At 35.9% G+C, this 19,752-nt stretch overlaps 1 protein-coding gene across 10 annotated transcripts in view; it reads left to right on the forward strand.

Annotated features, from left to right (window-relative positions):
* Positions 1–19,752, forward strand: part of FAM135A (family with sequence similarity 135 member A) — a 95,326-nt gene that overhangs the window by 32,947 nt on the left and 42,627 nt on the right. For 9 of the 10 annotated variants that reach the window (XM_049818177.1, XM_049818179.1, XM_049818180.1 and 6 more), the window contains 9 exons: positions 5,216–5,295; positions 8,513–8,652; positions 8,769–8,839; positions 9,152–9,325; positions 11,840–11,966; positions 12,337–12,490; positions 14,957–15,034; positions 17,237–17,286; positions 19,022–19,177. In XM_049818177.1, the coding sequence (XP_049674134.1) occupies positions 5,216–5,295; positions 8,513–8,652; positions 8,769–8,839; positions 9,152–9,325; positions 11,840–11,966; positions 12,337–12,490; positions 14,957–15,034; positions 17,237–17,286; positions 19,022–19,177 (1,030 nt within the window). The remainder of the gene's footprint in view (positions 1–5,215; positions 5,296–8,512; positions 8,653–8,768; positions 8,840–9,151; positions 9,326–11,839; positions 11,967–12,336; positions 12,491–14,956; positions 15,035–17,236; positions 17,287–19,021; positions 19,178–19,752) is intronic. The other variant, XM_049818184.1, reaches the window with a different exon arrangement.

Genomic DNA, 19,752 nt, shown 5'->3' on the forward strand with positions numbered 1-19,752 from the left:
AAAGTAAGTGGTTTTTCAAGTAAATGCTCACGCAGCTATCTGTAAAAGCACATATGCTTTTTTAATGCATGAGATTTATTTTTTTTTAATAATAGTTATCCTTTATGACTGCATTTACACACATTACTATCTGTGGTTCCGTGTGAGAGCATTAAAAATTCAAATAACCACTACTTCCTACATTTCCTTTCTTGTTGGTAGCAAGATACATTCCGGTTATTGATAAACCTACTTCTTACTCAGATTATAAATTATGTTTTTCAACAAACATGATGAAAAAACTTACTTATGACCATCTAAATGATGATCCCAGTTTAAAAAGAAACCTGTCAGTTTTCCTGTGTGGGAAAGCATTTTCTGGCACATGTCAGATTTTGAATCTTCAAGATTTTAAGGCAGCTCGATGGAAAAGATTTAATCCTTCATACAGGACGGACAATAGAGGTCTCCTCTGCCTACAGGAGAGCAGTAATTCTAACTGCCTTTTTCAGAAGACCTTTTCTTACAAGGTCTGTAGTAAGGACGCTAAGCTCCAGATATCCTTGAACCTTTTAATAGCGTGGTTATGGATTTGCATGTGATTATATTGGGGACCAAATGAGATAAGTGGACATCAGCAAGTACACGCATTTATTTACTGAAGAAAGACTGCATAGACTAGGGTTGGCAGAAATCTCCTGGATATTTATAAGCTTTCCACTGGTGACTTCAGCTTTGCTTGTGTATGCTGTCTCGGTAAACATCTCAACTATTTAGGCTATCTCACACATTGTGAAGCAAATGCAAAGGTACTGCTTGGGGGATGGATATGGAACTCTTGCAGGACAAAGCTTTTAAGCAGTGCGACCAGAGCAGGAGATCTGGTGTTCATCCTCACCTTGTGTCTGTGGCCAAGATAAGTAAGGGTAAATGCTGGAAGCATTTAGCGCAGAAGAGGTTGGCAAATTTTCAGAGGTAGTGTTGTAGATTGTCTGTCTTTTTTTTCCCCTCAAGTCTATGACATTGGAAATTTGATAGGAACTGGAAGATACTGCCTTTCAGAGAAGCAAGCAAATCGGCTGTTGCGAAGTAACTTGCCTGTGTACACACAGGAATGTCTTCCTGAGCTTACACTTGGAAAAGCCAGGAGCTGGAATATGCTCTGTTCACAGATGTGTCTCCAACTTGTTTGGTGTACCAGCTCCCAACCATATGCACTTCTTGCTGTGTTGGCTTTTGGTCATCATGTTGTAAATTGCTGAACCCTCTATTATAGGTTTCCTTTAACCTCTGGGATCACAGACTGATTCAGCGTGGAAGGGATATTAACATGTCATATCATCCACCCTCATCCTGAAAGCAGGGTCAGCACTCAATCCAAACCATGTTGCTTGGACCTCTGTCCCCTCAGGTCTTGAAATCTTCCATGGGTGGAGATTCCACAGCTTATCTGGACAACCTGTTCCAATGCTTAAGTATCCTTAAGGCTGTTTCAAGTCTCACTTTGCTCAGTCTCCCTTTGGAGACTGTACTTCACATCACTCTTGCATCAGCAACATGAACATCAAGCAGTTGCAACCTGCTTGTTGTCTTGACAAAATAGTGCTAAAGACTCACTCAAAATCTTTTCGTTGTGTGGTGTCAGACCTTCATCCAGATGTCAGTCTGCTGGTTGTCGGAAAGCTGTTCTCTGCACTGCCCGTACTGCAGTGACTCACGTTAAGACTTTACTTCATTAGCTGCCATTGTAGCCTAGGCTTATAAAATGCCTGATTAGGTCTGCACATGCCACCCCTTGGAACGTGCTGGACTGGGATTTGAAAGCCTTGATAGACCCAAGCTACTTCGTCTGTTTGGGCACATTTGCTGTACCATTGGTGGCATGTTCTGTAATGTTGTTATTGTCTGGGATTTTCCGCTACCCAAGATACCTGCATTCTCTCATTACATAAGATAATGGAGAGTTCATTGTATTCAGATGTTATTTACGGAGTATTTTAAGGATATTAGGGATAATTGAATGTGATAGGTGAGTGACAAGCCCAAGCAGATGCAATAGAATAGATCAGGTTTATGGGCCAGTTATTGTATATATGAGAACTAAACAGTGTTTATGGTACAGCTGGGAAGTAGTTGAAAGTGACTTGGTTCTGGTTTGGTTTGGTTTTGTTTGTTTGTTTTAAATAGGAAAGGACACATTGCGACATAAATTGATCAATGAGTTGAACCAGAGATGGAAGGAAGAGGAGGAAGGCAGGACTTGGGGGGGAAGAGTGTGACGAGGCTTGATGCTTTTTTTTTTTTTTTTACCATTTCTTTTGAAATTTGCTGTCAAATGAGGAATGGGTACCTTAACTTCAGAAAGCAATTCCTTATTTTATGTATTACAAATGTAATTCCTTTGTGAATAAAGTACTCTCGGTATCATAGCTCTTCGTTTGCAGATAGATCCTTAATATATACAGTGCTTTAAGATGAGTGACAGTGAATAATTTGGGTAAATACTGTGTAGGAGGTTGTTTTTCTTATTTAAATATCTTGATGCAGTTAAATAATTGTTTCAAAGATCTAGACACAAGATTTTGAATTAAAGTTTACATATTTGCCCTGAGCTGAACTTCTACAGGATTTTATTATTCAGATTAACAGGTGAACATTTTATGTTATAAACTGCTTAAAGTACAAATCTGCTGAAAATCAAGCCACCTGTCTCAAACTAGCGAACAGTATACCTTCATCTCCCCATTACCCGAGTTAAAATGTATCGGGCAGGTAAAGGGTTTACTGGATAAAGGGTAGAATAGTCTGCTTTTGATTAATTGCTAGCAAGTAATAATAGGGAAAGGAAGGATGTCCTAACAGCCTTTTGGTTTCACAAATTACATTCTAAGCACGAATAATTCTATTGATTGCTTTCTTTGAGGCCCAGATTGTAAACAGTCACTTAATAGCATCTTTAGGGCAAACGACTCTTATTGCATTAAGTAATAGGAATATCATGTTGCATGTTTTTTTCTGTTCAGTGCTCAGGGGTTTTTTTTTGCCTTTGCCTTTCATTTTACCTTGTTACAGTCCTAATTCATTAATCTATCCACATTCGGTAAAGTTGTTAAGCCTTAGTTAAATTTATGCTCTGTAGAGCTGTCACATGGTTCTAAACATGAACTGAGAATTATGCAGATTTTGGATATTTTAAAGTCTTATAAAGCAACCCAGTTTGGTAAGTTAGGGTGAAATAAAGTAAAATATCTGGCATGATATCTCTGAACTACTGAGACATAATACTTAGTATAACTGTACCAACTATTTTGCATTCTTTTCTTAATACCTTAAGTAACAAGCAGTATGCTCTGCCATGGCAGGCTGGTCATTTGGATCATGGGAAGATGCAGCTTGTAGCGGTAGGGTGTCAGGCTCTTGATAAATGTTTACTGTGGATCCAGAAATGACAGTGGGGCTGGTGGAAAGTATCTCCTTGCTGAAGCTGTTATACATTATAGTGGATCGTGTGTCCTCAGTATAGGTGAAATGAGGAACTAATTGAATGATAGAAATCACATCTGACCCAGAGAAAAGGAGTAATCAGTGTACTAGATTGCATCCTCCTGGATTACTGTTGAGAGGGCTGTGTTAATCTCCTCAATTCCTTACTCTCTTGGAGAAGATGACAATGAAAGCTTAATGTTTTGATGTGTTTTTTTTAATCCAATACAAAATGAATTCATTTACTGTTTATGAATCAGTTAAGTGTATATGGAATCCTGTTTGACCTGTGGGTTTCTAAAAACAAAATATATAATTATTAGTTTGCAATAGGTTAAGTTTTATTCAATTTGTAAAAGGTAGCAGTCATTTTGCTGTCATCTCTTATGTCTAGCAATATCACTGGTTCGTTAAGTATCTTCTATTATAAAGCATCCTTTGATATATAGTTTTGACCAGGCTAAAGTTGACTTTTTAATTTTGTGGAAGAATCAAATTAAAAAATTTTTTATTTGTTGATTATTAGGCTAGTACACGGTTGTATCAGTTGCTAGCGAAGTCCTGGATGGTCAGCTTTAGGTGAAGTGTTAGAAGCCAAAATCAGAATAACACAATAGAGTAGTTTGGATTTGGATAGTGGGGGTGATAAAAATGAACCATAAGACCGTGTGTGGGTGTACACCATGAGTGGAATACAAAGGGTAAATTGCATACTCATAAGGGCATTTAGGACCATGCTTCTGCCTAAAAAGGTGGGTTTTGTCTTCCTACTCTCTACTTGTGAATGTTCTTGCTCCTGCTCTTTCGTTGGTGTTAGTGGAGTTGTGTAGTGGGTATGGTAGGTCACGGCAGCTCACTGAGGAGCTGAAGCTAACCCCTTCAAACAAAAATAAATGATCTGAAATGGGATCAGACGAATAGAATGTGTCACCTAAGTGTATTTATAGGTGCTTGTGTTATGTAAAGACTTCCATAAAATCAGTATGGGTGACAATGAGGGATTTTTCATAGATGAAAATCAAAGTTGGAAACAGTATGGAGCTGAATAAGATTAAAAACTGTTTAAAGATGGGGGCAGAGACCCAGAAGACTTTTGTGTTGCCTTTTTAATTTTAGGCTTTAAACCTGCAGTTCCTGCCTTTGATAGCCTAAAGGCAATAGTACTGTGTCTTAACACTGCAAGTACCCTCATATTTTGTCTAGCGTAATCCTTAATTTGCACTTTTTAATATCTGGTGGCCACAAGCAATGTAGAGAGTGTCTGGTAAGCAGTGTGTTTTCTGGGGATACACGGCGGGGGATTAAGAGGTGGGGTGGGCAGGCATGTTGCAGTTTCACAAATAGCTCCTTCAGCCACAGAACTGGCGACAGCAGCCCTGTAGACGTGCTACATGGTAGATCCTTCCGAGATGGTTGTAGTGTAGCGCCAATCCTGATTTTTCATGCGTATCAGTTCTCCAGTGTAGTTTACCATGTATCTCCATAAATATTTGCCCCAACACTGTGCGGCATGGAAAGGCTAGCTCTGTGTTGAAGCTTCCTTCTTTTATTCACATTTGGCTGCCGCTCTAGTTAATGATTAAGAAAAAAACCCAACAGGATGAAGAGTCAAAATAAGACCATTTTAATCTTTGTAGACTTCCTTGTGCTGCTCCTCCTTCCCACTCTCCATTCCTGCCTTTTTCATTGTACATATCTGTATATGGTAAATGAGATGTACGCATGTGTTGCAAACCACTGTCTTTTGCTTTAGCTTTTACCAGATTCGCGCATCCATGAAAATCCCTCCAAGAATTCCACACAAATTAGAAGCTAGCTTGTTACATGCAACTGGTAAGTGCAAAATCTTTTAGTGAATGAGGTCATTATCTTGCCTTGCTGATTACAGGAGTGTGCTTTTTGTCTTATATTGTTATAACTAATATAAAAGTGTTTCTAATTTTGTTACTAACACAATAAAAATATAAGTTGTTTCATGATGACCTGCTGAAAAACTACCTTGTTCTTAGCAATGAGACTTAAAAGTTGATCTCAGAATTTGTGTTACTGTTTTTCCTCTGTTAGTTCCCTTTGCTGGTAGCAAAACATGGTGATTCCTTTATATTAGTGTCTTCTGTTTTTTCCACTGATCTGCTCAGCCTTCTCCATGTTTCAGGCTAAGATGACCATGGGCAGATCTCATTGAAGTAGATACCTCAAAGTAGTGGAGGACTTAAGATACAGGCTCTTACACAGATTGCTAAGCCCATTTTTTTCCCCAAAAGACAACTTTGAAAGGATCCAGTCTTGCTGTTTTCAAACTTGCTCTCTTGCTTTCTGATGGTAATGTTGAAAATTGATTTAACCTCCTGAATAGAATTACCCACTCCCTCATCTTTTTTTCTGTTTTTAACCTAGCGCTCACTTTTGGTTTCTTTGTCCAGGCAAACTGAACCTGGAGAAACCTGTTGGTGCTCTCCTAATTCTGTGAAGCCCATACCTCAGCATGCTGTAAAAATGTGAAAAGCAAAAAATGAATTAAGTTTTCAACTGTCAGGTGGAATTCTTGGAATTGCAGGGAAGAAAAACCTACTACAGTCTGAGAAAATGTGATACGAGATTACTGAAACCTGAATTTTTGAGGCTATTTTAAAAGTAACTCTGAGTAGAACAACAATGTAGATACTGAATTTTAGTCAAGCTTCCTGAATATTTCTTGGATTTGTGTGAAATAAATAAATTACTCAACTTCAAAGGCAAAGTTTAGTGTGGTTTAGGGAATTTAGCTCTGCTAAAGTGATCCTTTAGTAAAACATACTTTTCTGATAGTGTCACTTAATGATATGTTTAATATTGCTGAAAAAAAAGTTTTTCCATTTCATGGTATATTTTAGAATGGTCTTCAATTATTTTTTCAGAAAGCTGCAATCTTGTTAGTAAATTGTGACATATGTGTTAGCTTTTTTGTCTTCTGTTACTAGGCATAAGGGATGTAAACATTTAAGACTGCAATTTGAGGTCCCGTGGTAATTGAAATCCAGTTTTCTTCCATTTCTATTTCCTATGTCCTTTAGTAGTTCACTAGAAGTGCTCAGGACCCAGAACAAGTGTCATTACAGAAGTGATACAGCAAGCCACTTGCTTTAGCTCCAGCCTTGTGAAGGTCTCCTGGCCTACATTCTTGTAATTTGAAGGGAGATGTAGTCATGCTCTAGAAAGTTAAAAGAAAAACGTATGTAATTCTAGCCTGTATGAGGTTGTTTCAGATTTAAGGCTGTTCTGAATTCCTCCTCTTATGAGAAACTCATGTCCGGTTTTTGGAAAAAAAAACTGAAACAAAACAAAGCCCCCAAAAAGCAGGCTAGGAACGAGGTGTCTGTTTTTACGATGCAAGAATAAACTAATTCCACACTATTTTTTCCCCTCTGTTGTTGAGATGGCTTTTTGTGTGGATAGAAACCTAGAAATAGTCTTGGCTAGTCAGTGCGTAGTCGACTTAAAAAATAGTAGTTCTGCCTTGTTGACCTCACATTTGTGAGACCTCGCTTCCCACGTAGATGTGGCTCAGCCTGTTCCTGGCGTCAGCTTTTCCTCTCCGACTCCTCTCTCGCTTCTGAGGGTGCCGTTTCATGTTACACTGAAGTCAGCAGAACCGAGGGCTGTAACTCGGAGTTGGACACTGCTTAGGAAGTGGGACCTCGGCCACGTGTCTCCGTTACTTCTTTTGTGTCAGACTGGAGTGGGAGATCCCTTCTGCTGATGCTGTGCAGTTGTTTCAGATTACGTGTCATGTGAAACCATACCCGCTCTGCCCTTCACCTGTAACAGATGACACGGGTGGATATGAGCTGAAAGTGGCATTGTACATAGGGGAATTACACTTTAATGATTCTACCTTTGTAAGCATTTTGTCCAGGAGGACACCTAAATTGATGATACGTATGAAAGCACTTCAGCAAAACCCAGTATTTTTACTTGTTTCTAGTTTCTGAAGGGAAGGTGAACCAAGGTGTTCTGAAGACTATAGAGTGAGAATGTTTGTTAGGTGCAGTGATTTTTCTATCAGAGGCCTGCAGACCCCAAATCTGTAAAGGGCAAACTTTGCAGATTTTTTTTTTTTTTCCCCTCTTATTTTATGGATTCCTTTGAAGTAATCTTTTAAGAATCAAAAGAATTTAAAAAAATCTTTTGCACCCCCATTTACACAATTTCTAAGACTTTGTATTCTGGAAGAGGTTAATGTTATTGAGCCTGCTTGTTAGAGGAGTGATAAGAAAGTGTTGGTATTTCTGTTACTTCTGTTCTTCCAAATTCCAACATCTTCCTGTTGTTTCACAGGATAGTGCCTGTCATGGTATTTCCTGTGTGGTAAACCCTTGCTATTATGCGAAATACTTCCTCAAAAACTGTTTTAAACCATGCCCTTTCTCATTTCTTCTACAAGCCTTTTAACCCTTTTGGCAAAAGATTCCCCAACCATTTATCCCCCTTTTCTGAACTCTTTTTGATGAGCAGGGTCTGGACTGAAAGCAGAAGTGTCATATCGAATGAGAAATGTAAGGTTTAGGTCATACGCTTGGAACTGGTCTGGCCAGAGTAGTATGCAAAGATCTGGAAGGAAAGAAGGAACCACCTTTGTTCTTGATTAATTCAGTGGAATGGTATATGTCATTTAACCTCTTTGCCTCATCTGTAGGTAATTAAGAGCTCTCAGTGTGGTTAAACCTTGCAAATCAACATGAATGCTGGATGAAACAAGACAGATTTCAGGATTTTTATTAGAATTTTTGATGCCTAGAATGTCTTACTGCAATTTGGAACAAAGCAAAAATTCTGCAGTCCAGAACTTACATTATAAGCAAATTACACTAAAAATATTGATACAGTATTTCTTTGAAACAAAATGCACTTCTTCAAACAGTTGCTGACTGAAACAGGAACTGCTGACATTGTTGGTGTTACAGTTTTAATAGTGGTCATGAAACTCATAGGAATGATAGTTCCACTTATTAGCTGCTCTGGGGTTTCCAAATTCTAGGCCAATTATATTAATACTTGTTTCTCTTTTCAGGTGCAGATCTTGCCTTTCCTGCTTCAATCCATGACAATATAGTTTGCAGTAAAACATTTCAGATTCTTTACAAAAATGAGGAGGTTTCTGTGAATGACGTGATGATTTTCAAAATAAAAATGCTGTTAGATGAGAGGAAGGTAATCTGCCATTCAACTTTACTATATTCAGATAATTAAGTCTTTGTTGTGTACAGTTTGGATTAGTATAAACAAGGGACCTGAAAAGATTTCATGCTTCTACAATTTCTTTTTAGATTGAGGAGTCTCTTAATGAAATGAATTTTCTGCTAACATTAGATCTACATTTCACGGATACAGACTATTCGTAAGTTTAAATATAGAAGATTTTATTAAAGCAATGATATATGTTACCTCTTTAAACTGATTAAATCTGTATTATATATAGGCATAGTGTGATCATATTAGACATATGTGAGAGTAAAAAAGAAATCCAATGCTGAAGTCTGTTAAGATTTCATAACTGGTTTGTCTCATTTTGATTTTTTTTTTTTTTTCTTCTTCCTGGGGGAGATGTCATTGCATTCCAAAGTATAGACAGACCTATGCTAAATTGCTACCTTGCACTTTAAATATGATTGTTCTAATTGTATGTTGTTTTGTTTTAATTTCTTTTTAGACCCGATGACCTGAGCACACTACAGCCAATTAGTAGCCGAACTTTAAAGTTGCACTTTAACTTACACCGGGGCCTTCATCATTATGTCAATGTTATGTTTGATTACTTCCACCTTTCTGTCATATCAGTTATAGTCCATGCTTCTTTGGTTGCTCTGCATCAGCCATTGATAAGGTAATCTCTTGTTAATGAAATACAAATAAATTATTGAGTGTCCAAATGGAAATGTTATAAAAATAGAATACTTGGGAAGGAGTTAAATCTATGGGCAATATAGTTTTCTTTACGATGGTATTGGAATTCAGGACCCAGAGGGATGAGAAACTTCTTGTTTCAAAGTTACCTGGGACAAATTTTGAGTTTGTTTTTGTTACAAATAAGAGCATGTAGCATAGAAGAATAATACCCAAAACCAGAGAAGATGAGGAGAGTATAAATATCTGTATTTATACATTTATATTTACATGTATAAATACTTAAACATTTTCTTAATCAGGAAGATCTGCTGCTCACTCTAGTTAGTGACTGAAATAGGTGCCATTAATACAACAACTAGGGCATCTTCTGTTGCTATCTTCACAGTTTTCTGTTACTACTGTAATGGCAATGATGTCTGCAAATGATGCACTTAGCAATTTCTTAAGTAAATGGAACCAGAGAATTTAATTTTCTTTTTAAAATAGCTTTTGCTTAATTTTTACTGAAGCCTTTTTATTTCATTCACTTGTGTCACCCTTTGCAATCTCTGTTTACCTCCCTTCTCTATCTCAGAAGTAAGCGTGAAAAAGGGCCATACAGTCAGTCACACATATGACGTGTTCTTTGCATAGCTTTTTCTTTAGCATATCCATCTTTGCCTTCTTTCATGCTCTTCAAATACTCCATGCTACTTCCCCCAGGTTTCTTCATATTCAAATTCAGTCCAAACTTTTAGCCCACTGCTTGTCCCTGTCTTCATATCATGGAAAGCTATGTCTCTGTGTATGTTAGACGGCTCTTCTGTGCAGTAGGACCGTGCTGGTTTGGAGGATTCAACTGGCTTTTTTTCTTTTTTGTCTTTTTCCCCCTCCAAGTTGGATTGTTTTGGTGATGTGTTTTAGGCATGGTTATATAGTAACTGAACCGGCACATCTGAAGGGATGGTGCAGCATTATTTGGGAGAGGAACAAGTACTGAGGAGGTGGGAATTATCTTAAGCTAGTATTGTTGAAGACTTCATCTGATAAAATAATGCAGTTAAAGTAGCAGCATGTATGTAAAGCGTAAGTTGTCACACTGTACCACAAGTGAAATTCGGGCGTTTCACCTGTATTGATCCCACAGCTGTAGAATTGAACTTCCCTTCGTTGTCAAAAAAAGGAAAACCAGGTTTTGTTACTAACTATCCGTCAGAAATGTTATTGTCCCTGCTGACTTTTTAAAAGGTCGCAGAAAATCTGAGGGTTTTCACACATTTTTTTCCTGTTTCTGGATTTTCAAGTGATGAAACAATAAGGCTATTTGATTTTAAACCTCAACTTGACATAGCTTGTGTGAGGAGATACTGAAACAAAATAGCAATTTCCATGCTGCTTCTATTATCTTTAGAGCAGAATGTTACTGGTGTCCACAAAATTATTTTAAGGATCCAAATTGTCATTTCAATCAGTTTGAGGTGTGGGGAGAGGAAGAAACGTCCAAGTTTACAGTGTTTCATTTCAGCTGAGCTACCCCATATTGTAATATTTAGCAAATACTTTATAGTTGCCTTGTCCATATCTGGCTTGCTCTTCTGGAGCACCTCTTTCTGAAAAACCTGAACGTTGCAGACTTCACTCTACTTTGTCCTTCGGGCATTCCTGGGTGACAGTTTGCTCCTTTGTTTGCGTCACACTCACATTATTGGGCACCCCTTCCTTTCCGAGGGAGTTACTTTTTGAGTGTTTTCAGAGTAGCATCCAGGTTCACCTTCTCTTGGGAACAGCCAGTATTAATGCCTTCCTTGAAAGAGAGAAGATAATTCCACTTGGTTACAGCGCTGGAGTCCTGTACAATCTACTCTTTTTATTAACCTGTCATTGCTTATTTCTGCCCATTACCTAAAAGCCTGCACTTTCCACGTTCATTCGTCTTTCGTTCATTTTTCCTGGTTCTTTCTTCTCACAAGGCTACTATTGCAGTTTGCTCTGTTCTCGCAGGGGTTCAGGATGGGCTCTCCTCCTCAGCAGCCAGAAGTCAGGCATCCCTTAGGAAAAGAGTAATGGCAGTTTGTGTGACAGCTTTCCAGGTGCTTGCTACTGCTTCAGCAGCAAAGTTGGCAGAAAATGAATGCTTCTACCTGTTACAGTTCAAAATTTATCTCTATGGCTTAAACTTTCAGGAATATTGTTTAAATTAGTTGAGAGATGGCAACAGAACGGCTGAGGGTAATAATTTCTTAAATTTCTCCAACTAGCTGGAGACATGCTTTGAAGAGAACTGCTTTAGAAACACTGCTCCCCTAGCACAGCACCAGAAACTTAACTGAGGTATCTGGGCCATCCTGAGGGGTTTTAAAAAAGCAGCCCACCATGCTAGGAACTTCCAGGATCTTAGTGAGGGTCCTTGTCTCTACTGCTTTTCAAGAAAAATCAAGAATTTGTTTTAACTATGATAGTTTTGTGACATATGGTATGTTCAAATTATCAATTCATTTGTGCTTTTTTGCAGTTTTCCTCGCCCAGTGAAGAATACATGGTTGAACAGGAATGCACCAGCACAAAACAGGGACTCTGTGATTCCTTCTCTTGAAAGTGTGGTCTTTGGCAATAACTACACAAAACAGTTATCAGCAGATGTAAGAATATATCAGTTTAAAATTTTATTTGTATTTTGTTGGGCAGTGCGAATTTTATCTTTTCTGCAGAAAAAGATAAAGAATGAACTCTGTTAGAGTTACTTTGGTGTGCAACGTGATACAGGAAATGAGAAAAATTGTTCCAAAAGGCTATGTTACATGCTTGAGGAACATGCAGATGGAAAGCTTACAATATTAAGTGTTTAAGTTTCTTTTTTAATATATTGCAATCCATTGAAAATTGCAAAAATACAGATGAGGTTTGTGAAAAGAGGCAATTTGCTTATCTGTCTTTTTAGTTACTTAGTGTTAACACTTCATTTACTGTACAAAATTAATCTGTGCCTCATCTTTTTTCCTGTTTTTTTAGGGTTGCAGTTTTGTTGTTTCAGAGTCTTTCCTCAGCCATGCCTATAATTTCCACTACACTCTCTGTGCCAGTTTGCTGCTTGCTTTCAAAGGGTTACATAGCTATTTCATTATGATAACAAAGGAGCTCCCCTCTTCTCACCGAATCGAACTGGGTATGTTGAATTTAATAAAATGTATCACTTTCCTGTCGATGTTTATTAAGATTACCCCTCTTCTAGACTAAACTAGCACTGATTTCATACATCTTGTATATCTAAAATCTTTTTGCTCAAACTGAGCTGGAATTTAATAACTCACAAAAAAAAGAAACAAGTACTGTCACATTACTAATAAAATTAGGAGATAAGAGACTGAATTTATGGAAATACATTTTTTTCTTGTTGGTCTTGATTTGCCCTTTTATTTCAAATCACTGTATTTAGTGGTGAGAAAATTAGAGAAACTCTTAATCCAAGTAACATGCTGCACTTGTTTGTTATAAGGAAACATTGTATATTTGTATAGAAATTGGAACTCTGTAAGCTTTGATTTAAGATGAATATTACAATGGAAACTTACGTGAAAAAAGACCTACAAGAAGAAATTGCTGCTGGCTCAGTTCACAGTGTAGCTTTTTAAACAGACTTAGTTACCTAAGAATTAGGAAATTATCTGAATAGGCAAGAACTGTTTCTATAAAACTGAGCAGCTAAAATAGGCTTTCAGAGAAGCTGTGTCTTTACTAAAGTTAAAATTAAACTCTTACAGGACAGTCTTATAGAAAGAAATTTAACTTCTATGGCAGTGAAGACTTCTACTAGCTACATTAACTGTGAAAATATTACATAAAATGTAATGTATGGAAACATATGTTACATTTCTGTAGAATGCAGGTATATTAGAGAGCCTAGCCTCAACTTGTGAACTAGGAAAGCGGTAGAAGTAAAAAAGGAAAATACATTGGCATTATAAAGGATGAATTAGACTTTTTCCTCATCCAGCATATAACTTTTAATCATGTAAAATTCTATTTAAATGCAAAAAATAGATCTTTTGGAATTTACATTGCTTGTAGACAGCATTTACTGATTTTTGTATTGTTTAATTTTACCAATGTTAAAACTAAGCATTATGAAACAATAAGGTTGGAAATTGAGATATGAAAGCTATTTTAAAAATGTGATGTGGTCAATTAGTGATTCAAACAAAGTTTCACTTGTATATTACAAAATACAAAGCTACTTTTTGAAAAAAAAATTTTTTTTTGGAGAGGGAGAGTGCATTACAAATCTCTGCATAGAAAAATACCAGAAACTGAGGCTTTTTCTTTACAGAAGCAAAAATACTGCTACAGTTATGGTGCAAAGAATATTTCTGTGTCAGTTATCTTAATCTTGATATGGAGGGGAACACCCTACTAAAGGAATGACTCAACTCTTAGTCTTCCTTTTAAGGACAAAATGTGCTTTTTTCCCAAACGCAATCTGTTGGCACTATTGTTGTTGTAAGGGTAGGCTTAGACTAAATCACGATGCTTAAATGTTTCAGATAGGACTTTCAATTCCCCTAAGGCATTGCTACAAAATATATATGTAATAGAAAAAAGCCAGCCATTGAGTTGCATAGTTGGGTTGTATCTTTCAAACATGATTGAAGTCACCAAAATCATTTTCATAAGCTTCAGTGGAACTTGAGTTATCAACTTTTGTCATTTCTGTGGGTAATTTAGCTTACCTTTAGGAATGCAAGCTTGAACAGAAACACTCAAAATAAATATATGAAGAGAAAATTACTACTTACATTTAGCATTCATTGTACGTATTCTGCTGATGGTTTGTTTCCTGTGGGGTTGGGTTTTTTTATTATTTTTTAAGTCTCTGCTAGAATTACTTTGTTTTCTTATTTGTAAATCTTTTTATTTATTTCAGTTATTTTGTATATACATTGATTGGGACAATGATATAATAAAAAGGACTAATGCTACTATTACTCACATTTTGCTCTTGAAAAATAACTAATGCCTACCATTAACACTAATTTTTCTAAAATCCGTCAACAGTAAAAAAAAAAAAGCTGTGTTTCTGTGATGTCTGTAAGGAGATTGAAGCTCTTTGGACTTTACAAAGTACACAATTGTTACTTGCATTTATTTTTAATTTTTTAAATAAATGAACTGTTTTATAGTGGAGATTTTATGTGTGAAGTTTAAATGGCCATTGCAGAAGAGAATCTCAAGTCCTGTTTGAATCCCAGAATCGTCACTTTTTTGTTTTAAATTAAATTATGATATCTTTAATTTTGTTTCTTCTGTTTGCTTTGCTATTGCTCTGTCATATAATTTTAAGGCAAGACAGTGATTTTGCAGAAGCATGTGCAGACAACTGTTGGACTCGATAACTGTAATTGAGCATTTAAGCGTTATTGGTTTCAGGAAATAAAAAATACTAGCGTAATGTATATCACGAGTGATATCTAATCTGGAAACTACACTAAAATTATATGCTTTCATGTACTGATCTAACTGCACTAATTGCTAGGCTAGCAATAAGCTTTTTTACTAACTTTAAGGCAAATAATAAATCACAGATGAAAAAAAGGAGTGTAGTAACTAGTCATGTGTGTGCAATCCCTATAACTAGCCAAGGCCAGCATGCAGGTCCTTTATGAACGCCTTCTCAGAAGAAAATATCCACGAACCCAGAGAGACGCCTACCTAGGTATGTTACCAAAGCAGGTGATATAACCCCTCAGATTTTTATTAATAATATAAAATATTATATTCTTATTAATAATACAAAATATTACATTCTTTTGTAAACAGGATCACTATTTCACTATTCAGGCATAGTGAACCTATGTTGAACTCTGATGAAGTCTGCAGAATTAAGCTACTTATTTCTAGGCTGAATATAGATAATAAAATGAGAAATCATTACTGTTTTTTGGTTTAGTGGTGTTCTACTTTACTAAAGAAAAATGATTGAAGAGTTCAGTCAGTTGTCACCATTTAAATAAAATAGCTAAAAATTATAGTTTCATTTAATTCATCACACTCTATATTTTTAGATAGTTAAAGACTAATACCTTTTCTTCCTGAGAAATCTTCAGGTTGCTTCTGGTATCTCAAGGCTTGATTCTTCTACACACTACACAAGACATTCTCAAAGCTTAACGTGCATTTGTCCATATCTAAATGGCCAGCTCTCCCTTCGGAGAGTGTCAGTGTTGGCCTGATGCTGGACAAAAGACGACAGTGCTGTTTAAGCACAAGCAAGTTTGTGATGGGAAAAGAATGAAAAGGCAGTTCAGTCTCATAGTAGGTCACCAGCTTAATCATCTATAACTGCATTTTGGTTTTGTTTTAAAAAGAAAACAAAACTGTTTTTTAGCAGAGCCTGCAAAATTACATCAGATGTTTGCTGGGTTAACATTACTGCTGTAGAATGTTAGTATTTAATTTCCTTTTATCTCGTATTGTCTATTCTGTCTTTTTTTTTTTTTTTTAAGTATAACATTGTAATTTGGGTTTTTCCCTAATGATTTTAGACTTCAGAGTTTTCAGTGTTTTTCAAAGCCTCTTCTCAATTGCAGTGTGACAAATAAGATAAATAATCAGTATTGTGTTTCATAAGTAAACCATTTAATTTTTCACTAAGGACAAAGTTTGTGTGGCCACAAATACACCAAAAGTAGTACCTTATCTTAAAATGTTTTCATATATTTTCAGAATAATTATCATAAAGTACTGTTTAGCTAACACAGGTGTATGTAGTTTCTTTCAAAAACATTTCCAAACTTGTTTCTGAGAACTTCATGCATTTCTGCAATTTGCATATTTTCTCAGAACTTTGAGTTGTGCGAGTTAATTTGTTTGGCATTAAGTTTAAACCTAAGTATAATGGATGCAATTAGTTGAAAACCAATATATGTTTACCAAATCTAGGTGGTATCGTTTGAAGACAAGTTAAGTAAACACTGTTGCCATTGTAAACCTATGTTCATTATCTGTATCCTAAGTGTATTTTTGTGGGTTTCGAGGCATGTTTGGTTGGTGTATGTTTTCAAGAACATTGTAGGTTTTTTCCTTAATACTGTGTTTCAAAAACGGATTTAAATATGAATACTTGTTACAGACAATATTAGGCTTTATAAATTGTTCCCTTATTACTGGTACCTCAGATGTAGAAGGAAATCAAAACATAGTACTAAATTATTACTTAATTGATCAGATTCCCTTAAGTAGACTAGGAATGATTAACAAGGAAAAACATCGTACATAAAGGAATAAATCTGTTTTCATTATAAGTCATTCAAGGTTCACATCCATTTAAGCTGCCATACTATGAAAGACTGATTTGCTCTTAACATTGAGCTATTAAAAGATCAATTGAACAACAGTTTTATTTTAGTCAAAATCTAATTCCTCAATTAAGGAATTGAATTTATATGCATATAGCTTGCAAATCAGTTAAATAATATACCTTAAGAAAAATGGTATTGGAATAAGATATCTCTGGAAAATCTGATGTAGAAGAGGAATTGTATTACCTTGGTTGTGAACAATGACATTGCTGCTGAATAGCTGAGCAACTGTCAATGGATAATCTGCAAGCTGTATCATCTAAATTACAGTATTTTCAACTATAATTCTGAATGGAAAATTGGTATCCTTGATACTCAATTGCAAAACTTTTTTTTATTAGTAGTGCCCCGTCCTCAGTCTCAGAAATTACTAAGAAATTATTTTAATGGGAGTTTATAATTTACTTGATTTAAAGTTGACTGTGGCACTTAATATGGCTTCAAGTTTTATTTGGTGGGTTCTTTTTTGTGTTTTAAAGTTGTTCTGTGAGATAACTGGTTTTACTCTGCAACTTATAAAGTACATTTTTCATGAATATGTCCTCTCATCTTTCCAGAAAACATAGATGTAGAAGTTCGTCTTGCAGAATTGTGTGAAGAAGTAAAGGTACAATATTTCCATGTATTTATTAAGTTAAATAACTATAAAAGTTGAGTATGCTCATTTCGTATGCTACTTGGGAATAAACTGTTTCAGTGATAACATCCTGTATGTGGTTTGCCAACACTTACTTCAACTCTTCCTCATTCAAAGAGAAATTCCTCAACTGACTCCAAAACTTAGTTATTGATCTGGTGGCTTGGCATGTCAGAAGTAGCCATAGTAACTTTTGTATGTCATGAAACTGAAGATTATAGAAAGGTGGATTACTTGTATTAAAATCACATTTTGAATTTTCTGCATTTATAATTTTAATTATTTGGGTTTTATGGTATCAAATAACAATGTTAGAAGATCAAGCAGTAGTAGTAAGTTGTACAAAAGCAGATTCTCCAAGTCATCCCCTCATCTGGAAGGACTTGTCCTGATGCTGTCTCCTTCTCCTGTTTTCCCTACATTCTCAAGGAAACACTGTCTACTTCAGATTCTTTAAAATTTGTCTCCCCAACTCTTTCCTTAGTCAGAACTAGCTCCAGCTGAATAGCTAATTTCCTTGTCACAGCTAAGTTTAAAGCACAGGTTAAAACTTTTTTTAAAGATTGTCCATGTTTTGCTGTGGAGTGGGCCATCTGACCAGCTTTTGAAGAACAGTAGGCTTACCTTTCATTACTGTAGTAGTAATATAACTGCAAGGAAATGTAACACTGGTTTTAAAAGGATATCATTTGTATAACTGGAGACAAAGCCAGCACAGTTAGCTCTCTATGGGCAATAGAGATTGCTTAATAAGATAATCTTACTTTATATATCAGAAGTTTTTTTGCATTTGCATAGTTTCTGTGAATTCTTTAGTTTCTCCCTTAGCTTGCTAAAGTATATTAGTATTTTTTCCATTTTCTCCTTTCTGTTCTTCTGTGCAGTTCCTCTATATCCACTCTCGCCTGTTAAGCTGGTGTTTCAGTATTTGCAATCCTTTTTTCTACTTGCTCTTTAATATTGCTGGAGTTGCATCTTTACTATCTTTGCTTTTTAAACCCTTTGGCTCAGTGCCTTATGTGCCTGCAATGAGTTTCTGAAAAACTATTTTTTTTTATTCTATAATGGCAGAGAACATAAGCCTAGCAGTCTACAGTTGGCTGGCGTGGGACTATATCACAGGATTACAGTACATTGTTAAGAAATAAAAACTTGTTTCGCACTGAATTTGTCTTGGTGTGATCTGGTTCTAGGAAACCTCTACTGTAACACTGCTTCCTGATTATGCTTAAGGTTTATGTAGGTATATAGCCTCATATAAATGTTATTGTGAGTTATGATTATTCTGAAATGGAGATGTCTTTATTAAATTTTTACGACTGTATCAAAGTTGGACTAACATAACGAGTATTGATTTTCTCTTTCCTGATTCCTGTTCCTTTCAGGCATGCTGTATTTTTGCATGTTAGAAAATACAACATTAGCAACTCAGTTATTGTTGACATAAATGGAATTGTTGCTTTAATTTAAGCTCAGGAGTCCTAATTCTAAAAGGCAACTGGATAATATTTAAAGCAACATAAAATAATCTATTAGTGTTGTAACATAGATTAATTCAATTCTGATACTTACACAAAACAGTTCTCATTTGGAAGTTACTTTTTAAATTAAAATTCTCACTAAGATAAAGTATACTTTTTTTTATTCTTGTCTGTACATTACAGTCTCATCTGTTAATCATGTAAATATTTTTTCCTGACTTCAGAAAATGGAAAATCCTGATGAACTGGCAGAACTTATAAATATGAATCTTGCTCAGCTTTGCTCACTTCTTATGGCTCTCTGGGGGCAATTTCTGGAGGTCATTACCTTACAAGAGGAGGTCACAGCATTGCTAGCACAAGAGCATCACACGTTAAGAGTAAGTATTGCCTGTGGCTTTAGGAACTCTGGCACATTCGTACCTTTACTGGGACACATTATTATGGAAATGTGTATGAAAATGAGACTCCAGATTCTAATTTTTCTAGTTTTATTTGGGAAAATTAGTTGGAATCATAAAGGGAGCAGTTGTATGGCATTTGTTAGCTTGTGTATCGTGTTGTTAGAGCTTATTCTTGGGATATAATACATAAAATATGTTAGTTATGTTTATGAACCAACAAATTCATTGATCTTTTGAATAAGAAATGTAGTTCAGAAGGCAAACTGCAGTCTGTAGAATAAGGTGTATTTGTGCAGAATGATGTGTTTTTCTGCAGGAGCCAAGCCTAGTGCCCACCCTGCATTTTACTTCCCTCCTGCACTTAGGCTGGCTGCTTACATCATAAACCAAAGTGTACTTTCCTTGTGAATTAAGATTTTATAACATTCATAACCTTTGAAAAGTCTCTTAAGTGGGATTTTTAAAAAGGAAGAGATGTATTGGAAATTATCTGGCATGTGACTATGTGTATATATGTATAAATATATATATAGTGAGTACCGACACAGACA

Source organism: Accipiter gentilis, chromosome 15, assembly GCF_929443795.1.
Source record: "Accipiter gentilis chromosome 15, bAccGen1.1, whole genome shotgun sequence".
NCBI classification, from domain to species: domain Eukaryota; kingdom Metazoa; phylum Chordata; class Aves; order Accipitriformes; family Accipitridae; genus Astur; species Astur gentilis.